General features: G+C 36.4%; 1 protein-coding gene across 11 annotated transcripts in view; it reads left to right on the top strand.

The window, feature by feature from the left end:
* LOC128214151 (cAMP-specific 3',5'-cyclic phosphodiesterase 4C-like) overlaps positions 1-14,536 on the top strand; it is a 406,322-nt gene that overhangs the window by 213,908 nt on the left and 177,878 nt on the right. Inside the window, exon 1 of one of the 11 annotated variants that reach the window (XM_052920456.1) lies at positions 11,064-11,218. The exons of the other annotated variants lie outside the window; for them this stretch is intronic. Coding sequence (XP_052776416.1) covers positions 11,079-11,218 — 140 coding nt within the window. The 5' untranslated portion in view covers positions 11,064-11,078. Of the gene's footprint in view, positions 1-11,063; positions 11,219-14,536 lie in introns of those variants that run through there. 11 annotated transcript variants of the gene reach the window in all.

Here is a 14,536-nt window from a genome sequence, read left to right as displayed (position 1 = left end):
TGAAACATTCCCCAAAAGACCTGTATAATGCCAAATTCAGAAAATGCATGAACATGCACATTAGATAGGACATGGTTCTGCTTGATGCCAAACAAGCTGGTATAAATGCTTTTTACATTTACTGATAGATTAGTCAAAATGAAGTAAGAATGTCAATAATACAGACCGAAGCAGGTTTGTGAATGTAGGCCTTCTTTTTTTTTTGGTTTAAAATGAAAAGTCACTGCATAGCAGTTAATGCCCTCATCACCCTAGGCCATGTTCCCACTACTTTCTCAAAAATCTGGACACTGTCAAAACTAGACACTGATAAGTACATGGTATGGTATTTATGGACGTGAAGGACGTGAGTGGGACTTTGAAAATTTAAAAAAAACAACGTAGTAAGGACATGGCAGAATCAGGACATAGAAAGAACTTAATAAAAACATATTAACAACAGCATGGACGTAGTGACAGCGTAACAAAAACCTAGTAGGAACTCTCACCACAACCTCTCCACGCTTTTATTACAGCTAAGGTCTGTGATTATAAAAAAGAAGACCTCGTTCGGTTGTTAATATGTTTTTTCGGTGCTTGACCCATTTGTATAAGGTTATTACCTCGTCCTGTCAGGTTCTGAACAGTGATCATGTATGAATATGGGGTTCTACTCCCCTTTAACTTCATTTTATACCAACACTAGATATGAATGAAAAATAGGCCAGTTTTAATTAAAACATGGAAATTCCATCTTGATCACATTTATATATAAATTCAAGTCGAGAACGTAATGAGGACGTGATAAGCACTTATTTAGCGCGTGGTGCAATATTCCTGGTTGCAGTAAGAAGATACAAAGAACGCGTGAATATGTGCGCAGTAAGAACGTATTTGGAACATGTGAGACGCATTGAATGCATGGCAGGGACGCAGTAAGGACGAGAAATGAATGAGTAAAACATTTTTTAAGAATTTGACCTCGTCCTCGCTGCAATCGTCAAAATTGGCCATACGTAGTGCAGTCTCCATGGTCTTTGTCTAGTGTGATGGGGTTATAAAGGCCATTTTTTGCATTATGATTATTTTATGATCAACCCTGAGTATGTCCTTGTAGCTTCTCCAGTAGCTTCTACACTGTCTTGTTTTGTGTTACCTCAGTGGACATTTCATCATGTTCAACCATCTGTCAGGCTAGAGATGTGTTATTGATTGATGGAGATCAAAGTTGTCATGTATTCCAAGATCTTCTGGATTTCCCTGTCAAATCTCAACTTCATTTCCTCTATAATACTTCCCTCATTTATCCTCCACCACTATAGATCTGAGGCTGCTGATGATTGAATATTGTCATTACTTTATCCCAGTCTAAGATTGTTGTCTATTACGTAAACACTCATTGGCTGTTTTGGTTTCAGAAGAAGTTTGTAATGATTCAATGGAATGTTACTATGGTGATAACTGATATTTTCGAGAACATTTCCGTACCCATTTTACAGGGACCATATATAGGAACCACTTTGCTGACATCAAGGTCAATTGCCTTCAGTTGAATAGCCATCTTGGCTCAGAGGTAATAGAGATATCAGCTATATACCATAAATGGAGCATTTTTTCATTAACTTTGTTAGAATTGCTAACAGCATAGAGATGCAAATATATAAGACCCAGATTGTTGACTCGAAAGTCATTGTCACACTAACAGGTCAGGTTTAAGACGTTTTAATTTTTTGTGAGATCAGCTTTTACTTTGGATGTACTTGTTTTTACAAACAATACTACAGCTATAAAACAAACACATAATTATATAAAGCTACAAATCTACAAATTTACAGCTGTAGCAACATTTAGTGGCTCAAAAGTGCATACATTTGAACCACTTGGTATGCCAATAGAAGTTCAAGGTCTCAGTTAGAGGTCAGATTAAACTTTCATACATTTAGACAAAGAAAAATAATGTTCATGATGCAGCATCATAGTTAGGTACTTTGGAGGGTTTGAAAATAATTTGCTTGAACTATGGTGCTTAAATTTTCCTTAAATGTCATAGCCACATTTGAAGGTCAAACCTCATGCAAAAATCCACATCAAGCACATTGTGACCTCATGTTCAGACTGATTCTTTGGCCAGTGCATTAGGGGATTTTGAAATTTGACCTTAATATTCATCACATAAAAATCAGGATCGCTTAATTTTTTTGGTTTAACGGTCAAGGTCACTAAACAAGATCATCCTTGTCCTGTAATAACCATTTGTTACATTTGTTTAAAGTCCTGATATTAAATTATTGCAATTTGCTGTTTTCCAGTCATGCAGTTCTGAAAAAGATTGCAATTTTCACAATGCTGTTATTTGAAACTTTAGATAATTGTGCCTTGAGACTTTAAACCATGGAAATAAGACAATTTATTTTCTTGGGAATTCAGTGCAAGAGGAACTATGCCATAAGGTGAAGTGTTTATGTGACTGTTTTGCATTGCTTGCATATGACTTGTTTGATGTGTGCCTGTTGTTGTGTTTTTTTCCACTCAAAGTACTTGTTTTGTAAGCTTTTCTTCTTGCCATGTAAACATCAAATTTTAATGAAGTCAAAAAATCCCATATCGCATAAGTTGCTATATTGCAGTTAACTGGTCTGAGTCTTGTGGTTATAAGAAGCTTTAAGAATTGTAAGAAATTATATAACAATATGTATATATATATATTGGTCAATCCTGACACCCCATCCCCCCACAACCTTACACACCAGTTCCAAACATCCGATTTAAAAAATGGCGGGAAAATTATGTCGCACATTTTTGCAATGTGAATTCTGTCAATATTTTTTCAGGATGTGGCAATTTGTGAATGGTGCTTTAGAGCCATCATAGCCAATTTACATTATAATTATATACAAAAGTAATTTTAAATGAGATTCTTTTCGAGTTTCTGAGGTGTTTCGTACAAAAACACAGCGATCGTAATTCTTCGTCCGCCTTATACCCCTTCGAAAGTTGACAGACAAAAAATTCATTGTTTTGTTCATGAAAAGTGGTTTTAACACTATGAGGGAACTGTACATGACTCAGGACTCCCGCTGGCGATCACTTTTGTTGCAACAAAAGGCGACAACAATGTTTTCATAATATTTTCTTAAAATGATGTAAGCGGTGCACTTAGCTGTATCCATGATATGGATTCAGTCTCTGCAGTCAATCAAGCATGTCCCTGTTGATATCCTAGTTTTATGACTAGACTGGGTTAATTAATTTGGAATTTTATGGCTTTTGGAGTAATAATGACATCCTTTAATGATTATGGCTCTTCATAACAAAAGTGTGACACTTGTTTACATGAGAAAAAGACAGTGAAGTCGAATTTTCTTTGATGTCATAAAACAGGGAAGTCAATTAAAGGGACTAGACACCAGATGGTCCCAAAATTTGCAAATACAGAATTTCCTCAAAACAAACCTTAGAATTATCAATACAGTTTGTTTGAGCCGAAAATCCATTATTTTACTTGATATTTTGTGGCTGTCTCAGCTGTCTCAGCTGAGTTAACGGGCTTAAAAATAGCGCATACTGGTTTCCTAATTTATAGTGTGTATATTAAGCATGTGATGGCCTAAAACAATAATAAACTAATGTTATTTTTAAATTAACTGGGATTTACGTGGTGGACAGACCCAGTAGATTTTGCATTGGAAAAATATGCAAAAACTGGGAAATAAACATGCATCGTAAGCACACTTGTGATACATCAGTAAGTATAATTCAATGCGTTGTACACAACGATATCAATTTTAAGTTTTTGCCCAAAAAAGTTACCACTTGAATCACCCTCAAGAATATCCCCTGAGATTTTGGGGATGAGTGATTGACAAACAATGTTTGTGCATGACAATTTCTACATCTTTTACTGAGTTAGCCGGTTTGGACTGAATTCTAAGAAAAATGACACAATTTCTGACAGATTTTGTAGCCATTTTCTGCTTCTGAAATCAGTCCGGCATGGTCAAAATTGGTACAGACTGGCAAATTGTTGGTTTTTAGAAGCCCTAAATTATATATATTATATCTATATAAATCTATAAGTTGTAATATCTGCAACAGAATGACATTGTTGTTGCCAATGTCTCAATATTGCTCAAATCTCAGATCAAACGAAGTGAACAGCCAACATAGCCATACAGATATCTTAAATTACAATTATGGAATAAGCTATCCTAAGCCATAATTTGCTTTGATTTATTGACAGCAGACAGTTTATTACACGCCACCCTTCCAAGAGCTCGTTATTTCTGATATATGAAACAAGGTTCGGATAAAACTTATTTATTCAGAAACAGAAATATGTTTGAATGTATTTTTAGGAATATAATTTAAGAGGCCTTTTAAGCCATGCATTATGTCTAATCATTTTTAAAATAGCCATGTAAATACACATACTAATACATACTTCCAACAAAGATAAAATTTCAAAATAAGGACACTGTACTTCAAGAAGGGAGACATGATTTCAGCAGGTAGTGTCAAATCTGGATCCCTGGGAAATATACTTGGTGGCAACCCATACAAAGGTGACATGTCAGGGTCAAAGTCAAGATCACACTTAATCATTATGGATTAAGCTCCATATAAGCATATACAGAATATGTGGTTGTGTCCTAGCTGTAACCTCTTCATGCACATGGGAATTTTAAAATTACCTGGCACTGGTATTTGGCACATAAAGCCGTCGTGTTGCCTTCAAGACCCAAGTCCCTTTCCTGAAGGTCAAAGTGACCCTTAAGGGTTAATGATTATGAAATGTTGTGTTTATACACATTGTGTATAGTACTGGTTGGAGAGCAGTAGCCAGCAGTTTTCGCTTGTTTTTGAAGATTTTCTTGGTAGATCGAAATATAGCGGAAATAATACTTACATTTTATTAAACTAGGGGTCAAGGTCTACTAACTTTACAATATTAAAATTTGTGTCGTCACGAAGGGCATGCCTAATTGGGGCCACAAAGGGGGTAATCAAATGGTGCCAATTCACGGATAATGAGAAGCAGTACCCGGCAGTTTTATTTCAGTAACGCTCCTTGACTATAAAACCGATATTTATAGGCTTATTAGGTATCATTTCCCCATGGGGCGCCTCTATTGAACAGGGAAGTAATACTGGTAACCAAGCGCTGGAGTAGTCTCGCTTTACAAACGCGTCTAAAACCACATCATGGATACTTAAAATTTTGAATATGTCTCAATATTGTTTGAAAGCGATTGATGGGCAATATGAAAATATCATTTCAACAGGCTTTTATAAAAATACATTTTGCTGTGATCTATCGACGAATAATCGTTCATAACCAACACTTGACTGTCGGTAAATGCTAGTGCTATAATTAGATATGCAAATTTATTCAATTGCGCATTTGCAGTAACATTCACGTGAGCATCCCCCACGGGAAAGTTGGTGACCTTTTTGACATTTCCAATACTTTTTGTAAATAAAATGTTTAAACGTATGCTTTGTGTTGGATTCAATGCACATGGTGTTGCTTGGATACGGTTCTTTTTTACCATTCTCACCTTTTTTAAGGAGATTAAAAAAAAAACGAATAAAATGCGATTGCCGGCTACTGCTTTCCGCCGGCTACTGCTCTCCAACCAGTAGTGGTGGGCCCATTATTGGCAGTAGTCGATTAAGCAGCGCCGTGTGCTGAGTGTCAACAATCTCCTATTATGTTCCTTTTTATGCCCCCGACTGTGGGCATATTAAAATCGCACCGTCCGTCCGTCCGTCCGTCCGTCCGTCCGGCTCTGTAACTTTCCCTTGTATGGACAGATTTTAAAATAACTTGCCACATGTGTTCCACATACCAAGACGACGTGTGGCATGCAAGACTCGTGTCCCTATCTCAAAGGTCAAGGTCACACTTAGTGTTTATTCACAATGGAGTGCTGCATATAAGGACATAGAGTATAGGTTGTCGTGTCCGGGCTGTAACTTTCTCTTGTATGGACAGATTTTAAAATAACATGCCACATGTGTACCACATACCAAGACGACGTGTCGCGTGCAAGACCCGTGTCCCTACCTCAAAGGTCAAGGTCACACTTAGTGTTTATTCACCATAGAGTGCTGCATATAAGGGCATAGAGTATAGGTTGTCGTGTCCGGGCTGTAACTTTCCCTTGTATGGACAGATTTTAAAATAACTTGCCACATGTGTTCCACATACCAAGACGACGTGTGGCGTGCAAGAACCGTGTCCCTACCTCAAAGGTCAAGGTCACACTTAGTGTTTATTCACAATGGAGTGCTGCATATAAGCATAGAGTATAGGTTGTCGTGTCCGGGCTGTAACTTTCCCTTGTATGGACGGATTTTAAAATAACTTGCCAAATGTGTTCCACATACCAAGACGATGTGTCGCGTGCAAGACCCGTGTCCTTACCTCAAAGGTCAAGGTCACACATAGTGTTTATTCACAATGGAGTGCTGCATATAAGGACATAGAGTATAGGTTGTCGTGTCCGGGCTGTAACTTTCCCTTGTATGGACAGATTTTAAAATAACTTGCCACATGTGTTCCACATACCAAGACGATGTGTCGCGTGCAAGACCCGTGTCCCTACCTCAAAGGTGAAGGTCACACTTAGTGTTTATTCACAATGGAGTGCTGCATACAAGGACATAGGGTATAGGTTGTCGTGTCTGGGCTGTAACTTTCCCTTGTATGGACAGATTTTAAAAGAACTTGCTACATGTGTTCCACATATGAAGACGACGTGTCCTGTGCAAGACCCATGTCCCTACCTCTAAGGTGAAAGATACACTAAGTGTTTATTCACAAGGGAATTCTGAATATAAGGACATAACAGTGCAGTTTGTCAAGTATGGGTGGTATTTTTTTATGTTCAGAGGAAATTTAAAATAACTTGCCATATGTATTTGACACATAAAGGCAAGATCAACTTTTCATGTACTGACCTTGTTCGTAGGTCAATGTCACATTCGGGGGCATTCGTCACATACTGTGACAGCTCTTGTTCCTCATACCTTCTGTGTGAAATATTGGCAATTTTGGAAAGCATCCACTCTTATGTTTCCTCATACCTTCTGTGTGAAATATTGGCAATTTTGGAAAGGCATCCTTAAACTCTTATGTTTCCTCATACCTTCTGTGTGAAATAGTGGCGATTTTAGAAAGGCATCTTTAAACTCTTACGTTTCCTCATTCCTTCTTTGTGAAATATTGGCGATTTTGGAAAGGCATCTTTAAATTCTTACGTTTCCTCATACCTTCTGTGTGAAATATTGGCGATTTTGGAAATGGCATCTTTAAACTCTTACATTTCCTCATAACTTCTGTGTGAACTATTGGCGATTTTAGAAAAGGCATCCTTAAACTCTTACGTTTCCTCATACCTTCTGTGTGAAATATTGGCGATTTGAGGAAAGGCATTCTTAAACTCTTACGTTTCCTCATACCTTCTGTGTGAATTATAGGTCATTTTAGAAAGGCATCTTTAAACTCTTAAGTTTCTTCTTTAAACTCTTTAGTTATCTCATACCTGAATGTCCATGCAGTACTGTGTAGGAAACTTTATGTCCTGGCAACTTGTGGGAGCATTAAAATGTGGGAGGTTTAATGTTGAGGTAGTGTGTGGGCAGCATAAATGTCCAGGCAATTTGTGAGATCATTAAAATGTGGGTGGTTTAATGCTGAGGTTGTGTGTGGACAGCTGAATGTCCAGGCAATTTGTGGGAGCATTAAAATGTGGGTGGTTTAATGCTGAGGTTGTGTGTGGACAGCTGAATGTCCAGGCAATTTGTGGGAGCATTAATATTTGGGAGGTTTAATGTTGAAGTAATGTGTGGGCGGCTGAATGTCCAGGCAATTTGTGGTAGCATTAATATGTGGGAGGTTTAATGTTGAGGTAATGTGTGGGTGACTGAATGTCCAGGCAATTTGTGGGAGCATTAATATTTGGGAGGTTTAATGTTGAGGTAGTGTGTGGGCGGCTGAATGTCCAGGCAATTTGTGGGAGCATTAAAATGTGGGAGGTTTAATGTTGAGGTAGTGTGTGGGCAGCTGAATGTCCAGGCAATTTGTGGGAGCATTAAAATGTGGGAGGTTTAATGCTGAGGTAATGTGTGGGCAGCTGAATGTCCAGGCAATTTGTGGGAGCATTAATATTTGGGAGGTTTAATGTTGAGGTAATGTGTGGGCGGCTGAATGTCCAGGCAATTTGTGGGAGCATTAATATGTGGGAGGTTTAATGTTGAGGTAATGTGTGGGCGACTGAATGTCCAGGCAATTTGTGGGAGCATTAATATGTGGGAGGTTTAATGTTGAGGTAGTGTGTGGGCGGCTGAATGTCCAGGCAATTTGTGGGAGCATTAAAATGTGGGAGGTTTAATGTTGAGGTAGTGTGTGGGCAGCTGAATGTCCAGGCAATTTGTGGGAGCATTAAAAGGGAGGTTTAATGATGAGGAAATGTGTGGGCGGCTGAATGTCCAGGCAATTTGTGGGAGCATTAATATTTGGGAGGTTTAATGTTGAGGTAGTGTGTGGGCGGCTGAATGTCCAGGCAATTTGTGGGAGCATTAATATGTGGGAGGTTTAATGATGAGGTAATGTGTGGACAGCTGAATGTCCAGGCAATTTGTGGGAGCATTAATATTTGGGAGGTTTAATGTTGAGGTAGTGTGTGGAGAGCTGAATGTCCAGGCAATTTGTGGGATCATTAATATGTGGGAGGTTTAATGTTGAGGTAGTGTGTGGACAGCTGAATGTCCAGGCAATTTGTGGGAGCATTAATATTTGGGAGGTTTAATGCTGATGTTGTGTGTGGACAGCTGAATGTCCAGGCAATTTGTGGGAGCATTAATATTTGGGAGGTTTAATGTTGAGGTAATGTGTGGGCGGCTGAATGTCCAGGCAACTTGTGGAATCATTAATATTCATTAGGTTTAATGTTGAAGTAATATTTGGGCCCGCTGAATGTCCAGGCAATTTGTGGGAGCATTAATATGTGGGAGGTTTAACGTTGAAGGTAATGTGTGGGCAGCTGAATGTCCAGGCAACTTGTGGGAGCATTAATTACTGTGTAGGGGGCTTAATGTCCAGGTAATGTGTACATGTAGTTGGCTGAATGTCCAGGCAGTAATGTGCAAGACACTAAATGTCCAGTCAGTTAAACCATTGTCTCTTTGTTGATTTACAGGTGAAATATGAATGCAAGCAGAATCCTTGTTTACATATTGTCTTAGCATTCCAGCAATGTAGATAATGCTGGCCAAAGCATTCTAGGATCTGAGATTGACAGTAATTCATGATGCCTCCAAGCAAAACAAGAAACTGTGTACCCTTCGCTATGCCAGAACTTGTCTTGTCTGACAGCTAGCTAATCGATGTTATTTGAGGTTCCCCTTGAAATTGTTTGTTTGTAAATAATGTTTTATGTGTTTACAGGAAAAATAGCTACACAAGTTGTTGCAAATGTGCTCCTTTTTCATAATCACGAGCTATGAAGACAATTCAGCCTGTTTTTGCTTTAAATGTGAATTGTCTTCATTAAGCAACCTATATCGGTTTTTGGAAGCATTTTTTCAAAGTAACTTATGTGTGAGAATAATATTTCTGGATTGGAAAAAATGGTAGCACTTGGTTATATATTTCATGCTGAGAATATAACAGCTAGTAACATTCATAAATCCAAGGTTTGTAATGCAATGAAGGGGACATGTAACATCTGGGCCTCTGATCATTGACATTTTGCACACTGTGCTACCTATTTGTGATAGCTAAACCAGCTTTAGAAGTATGTTGTTCACTTTCTTCAATCATCTCCCACCTTTTTACCAATGGAAAATAAAAAACTTGGCATTGCTTATAATCACTAACATAGATAAGTAACTCCTGCAAACCTCTGAGAGAATGTCATGAACAGCACGTCAACAATTGTCTCCCTTGATTATACTGGTTGTTATAGTGAAGTGTATATCATCACCCTTGTTGTATGAGTTTATCATCACCATCATAATTACCGTCATCATCAGTAGCAGCAACAGCAGCATCATAATCATCATCATCATCATCATCATCATCATGGAGTTATGAGATTATAAAATAAAAACAGAATCTTGACATGTTCAATGACATTTTATTGGATATTACAAATGTTATAATTACAACAGAATTACTTGTTGCCATCCATAGTTTTAGTCGGTTCTTACACACATACTTGTATGTTTTAATAAATGTGTATACTCATGAGTTGTACATGTATGGTTAATAAAGCTCTGTACACATACATGCACACAATTTCATGTAAAAATATTTCAAGCAGATGTAATTTGATTACAGCATTTTCACTTTATCTATTTTAGACTGATACAAAAAAATATTTTATTTGAATATTCATTCAAACTGAATCAAATGTGTTAAATCGATGGGAGAAGTATGTCTATTTTATTGTTCAACATTTTAAGAGGAGTAATATCCTTTCAATTCGATGGAAAGAAATAAAAACACATTTTCAAGTCATTTCATTTGAATGGCGGAGCTGCCACCATGCCCTGAAATGGAAATGAAATAATTTACCCTATATGAACTGTTTCATGGTTTAGATTAATGTATTTCCAAAGTTTTTTTTCTGTCCTGACATTTTGAATGGCTCAAGGATTTAATATGCTAAAAAGATTCATGAACTTTATTTTATTTAAGAAAGAATCATTTAGTGGCTCTGCATTCAGTTTGAAGCCTGAAAATTTTGTGATGTGATTTCAAATTATTCAATAAAGAAGGTCAATTTATTGAATTTGAGTTGTGACACTAAAACTCCGTTGCGAATTAGTGTTTGGACTGAGGAAAGGTCAACATTTTTATATGGCATTATGGAAACAGCTATTTATTCATATATTTTTCTTCAAGAAATGTTTACATAACTTATTAGTATAAGTGATACTTTTATTGCAAATATTATAAGAATAAAATTGATTTTAATACTTTTTTTGATAACAGCTGATTGAGTTTTGGACCATATCATGGAAGAATAAGGAATTTCATACTTAAAACAATGTATGCTACCTATGTTAAGCTTTTGCGCGACAAAGTTAAAATGTCTGCAACCAAGCGCCATGTGGAGTTTGAGGAGGATATGCCACATTATGACAGTGATCACTCGGGATTTCTTGAGTTAAAAAGACTATCTCAGCGTCACTCTGTGCCGATTATAAGATATAATCATAATGGAAACAGGTATTTTATACTTTTTATACTACCATTTAGGCAGTAAACCCTACGGTTTTTAGTATGGCTATTGACGCATGAGTTACTGATTGTCCTCAGTTCTTCCAAACAAGAATCTGCAATTCTTCTGGAGATGAAATAATGAATTCATTTACCAATTGTCGATGGAAGATTTGATGATGTTGAAAATCTTGATAAAATACAAGGTTCCTCTCAAAAATACTAACAGTTACAAGTTTCATAATTTCTTCCATTATATGGTAAGGAATGTTCGTTAGTTTCTATTTACATACATGCCATATTTTCTGTAGACCATTCAGGGGGATTTGTTCAAAAGGCTCAAAATTCAGGGGGATTTTGGTTGTATTCAGGGGGATTTTTTTAGCAGGTCTAAGTTGGCGAAATTTTAAAGTATTTTTAGACGCAAGTACGAAATAATGTATTCACATATAGTTTGCTTTGAAAACCTCTTAACTTTTTCATTATAAAGAATTATTTTTTGTTATGATTTATTATATTCTTATGATACACTGTCATGTCATACTGTAATGCACTTGCAGAACATAATATGTCATTGGAAAAACATGTTTTCGAGACAATTAAATTAAATTTACCTTCCTCCAAAGTCTTTTAAAAAATTGTGCTGAATTCTATCAGCTTGATGACTTTCAGACAATAAGAGAATCAAATAAATAATTTTAATTTCTTCCGTCTAAAATAGTAATATTTCTTTGCCTTTGATAATTACTACAAATTAATTGATCACTTGTTGTAAAAGTTTCCTTTTGGCATTTCACCCTTGTGGAGTTGTTTCTTTACCATTCAGTTTCACTCACATACTGTGGTTTCACTTACTTTGTCATTATTGCCTGATGTAAAATTTCTATTTTTTTTTTTATTCCGGGAGATTTTATCTCCCGCCGGGAGACCGGGGGATGGATCGAAATTCCGGGGGATTTTTCCCCCCGCCGGGGTATATGGCATGTATGTATTTATCATATGACAGATAGAATTGAAATTTTATTCATGAACAAATTTAGAATTGAAATTTTATTCATGAACAAATTTAGGCTTAATTTAAGTATGACAAAATGTCGTCAATGTCAAGTTTTATTTTTATGTTTTCTGATGGTTTTGAGCGATTTGTCAGTGAGAAAGAATTGATATAACACTGTTCCAAACTGTGAAAATTTTAATTATCCCCCGCCTTGAAAAGGCAAGGGGATATAGTAATGGTAGGCGCGGTTCCGTGCGTGTGTGTGTGTGTGCGTCCGTCCGTCCATCCGTCCGTCCCACAGTCATTTCTTTGCATCTCTTACATTTCTCATGCAATTTTTACCAAACTTTCACAGATTGATGATTATAAAGTGAAGCAGCGCATATTGTTGGGCTTTTAGGATTCGACTATTTTTGAAAGAGTTATTGCCCTTTTTTTACATTTGAAATTGGTTTCTTCACAACTCCTCTTACGTTTTTCATGCAATTTCTACCAAACTTTTACAGGTTGATGATCATAAAGTGAAGCAGCACGGCTTTCCCGATTCATCCATTTTTGAACGAGTTATTGCCCTATGCTTATTTTACATTTAAAATTGTTTTTTTCCCAACTCCTCTTACGTTTTTCATGCGATTTCTACCAAACTTTAACAGATTGATGATTATATAGTGAAGCAGCCCATATTGTCTGGCTTTTGCGATTTGACAATTTTTGAAAGAGTTATTGCCCTTTCTTTATTTTACATTCAAAATTGGTTTCTTCGCAGCTCCTTACATTTATGACTATATAGTGACACAGCGAATATTGTCAGGCTTTTGCAATTTGACCTTTTTTGAAAGAGTTATTGCCCTTTCTTAATTTTACGCATTTCTTATGTTCCTGAGAAACTACCCTTATCATTGATTGGCTTTTGTTACAAAAAATGTCCCCATGAGGCGGGGGATATAGCTGTCTGTGACCGCTCTTGTTTGATTTTTTTTATATGAAGTTTTAGCCAGATCAAAATCAATCGTCAGCGGGGGTCAGGGACACTTTTTTAATTACGTCATATTCCAAATGATGTTACTTTCGTATACATTTTGGTGCACTTTTCTGAAAACCTTCAATAAAGTATTATTTTATCTTTTATTGGGCATATAATAAAAAGAAATATTGTAGAGTTTCAATGTGAGATTACAAAATATTTCACTTGTGAATCTCGAAAGTAAATTTAGCATTTGGTGCTCACTCGGTGAAATATGTTTGATCATCCACTGAAACAAACAATTTTCTCCCACCTGAGATTATAAGTATCTTCCATGGCCGAGAGTGTAAGATCATTCCGACCCAAGCGTACGGTGTTTTGCAGAAACGAGGTTTACAGAGGTGGGAGAAAAGGCATCTACCATAGCCACTTTTGTAAGATAGGTTCATCCCAACCTTCGGGCAGGGTGTTTTGCGAAAACTCAGTAAACCTCGTTTCCGCCAAACACCCTATGCTCGGGTCGAGATGAACCAATCTTACACTCTCGGCCATGGAAGATACTTCTCATCTAAGCTTCTGTATATTACGCTAGTGTTATACAAGAAAATATGTTGTCAATGTCACTGTATGTGTTGGTTATTCAATGAAATTTGTAAAAATAGTATATTTATTGTTCTAATCTACAGCATCAAAACTTATAAGTATGTTAGATTTATTATTATATTGCCTTTTTTCAGTTGGTGGAGTTGAATGGTTCTCAATTGTTTAACCACTTGACAAATAATTAACATGATCATGAAGCTATAGATTTAGGTGCATATAAAGCCAATTACATCATGGTTGACATTTTTATTATACTACTCTTGAGCTAAATCCTAGATTAAAGGACATCTTTAAGCTCATAAATAAACTTTGACTGAATCCCTATGCCAACTCCTTTTATTATGAACATATTCTATGGAGTAGGTCATTAAACAAGTATGAATAACAAGTCTAATAGTAACTAAGTCCTTCAATATTCTTCAAATACTCACAAATAGCTGTATTCATTGATATGTATTTCTGCTCTCATCCATTTACATGTTGTAAATAAAATCCCCTTTAATTTCGTAAAGGTAACTTATGATTAATAGCATTAATAGAAGACATTATTTATATCATTTTTCTTTTTTGTCTGATTTCATATCAGGCCAAAGTTTTGAATGTTTCCTTTAAAGAAAAACTAATTTGTATTAGCCAAATTATTTATTTACAAGCTAACTTCTAAAGGAGCTTGCAAAAGTTTAAATAATATGTTTTGTAAAAAATACAAGCGAGGTTTGGATTTGTATGCATCGACAAGACTGAACAGATACATTTTGATTTT

This window comes from Mya arenaria, chromosome 13, assembly GCF_026914265.1.
Source record: "Mya arenaria isolate MELC-2E11 chromosome 13, ASM2691426v1".
Lineage (NCBI taxonomy): Eukaryota > Metazoa > Mollusca > Bivalvia > Myida > Myidae > Mya > Mya arenaria.
This window is presented reverse-complemented; position numbering and strand designations above follow the sequence as displayed.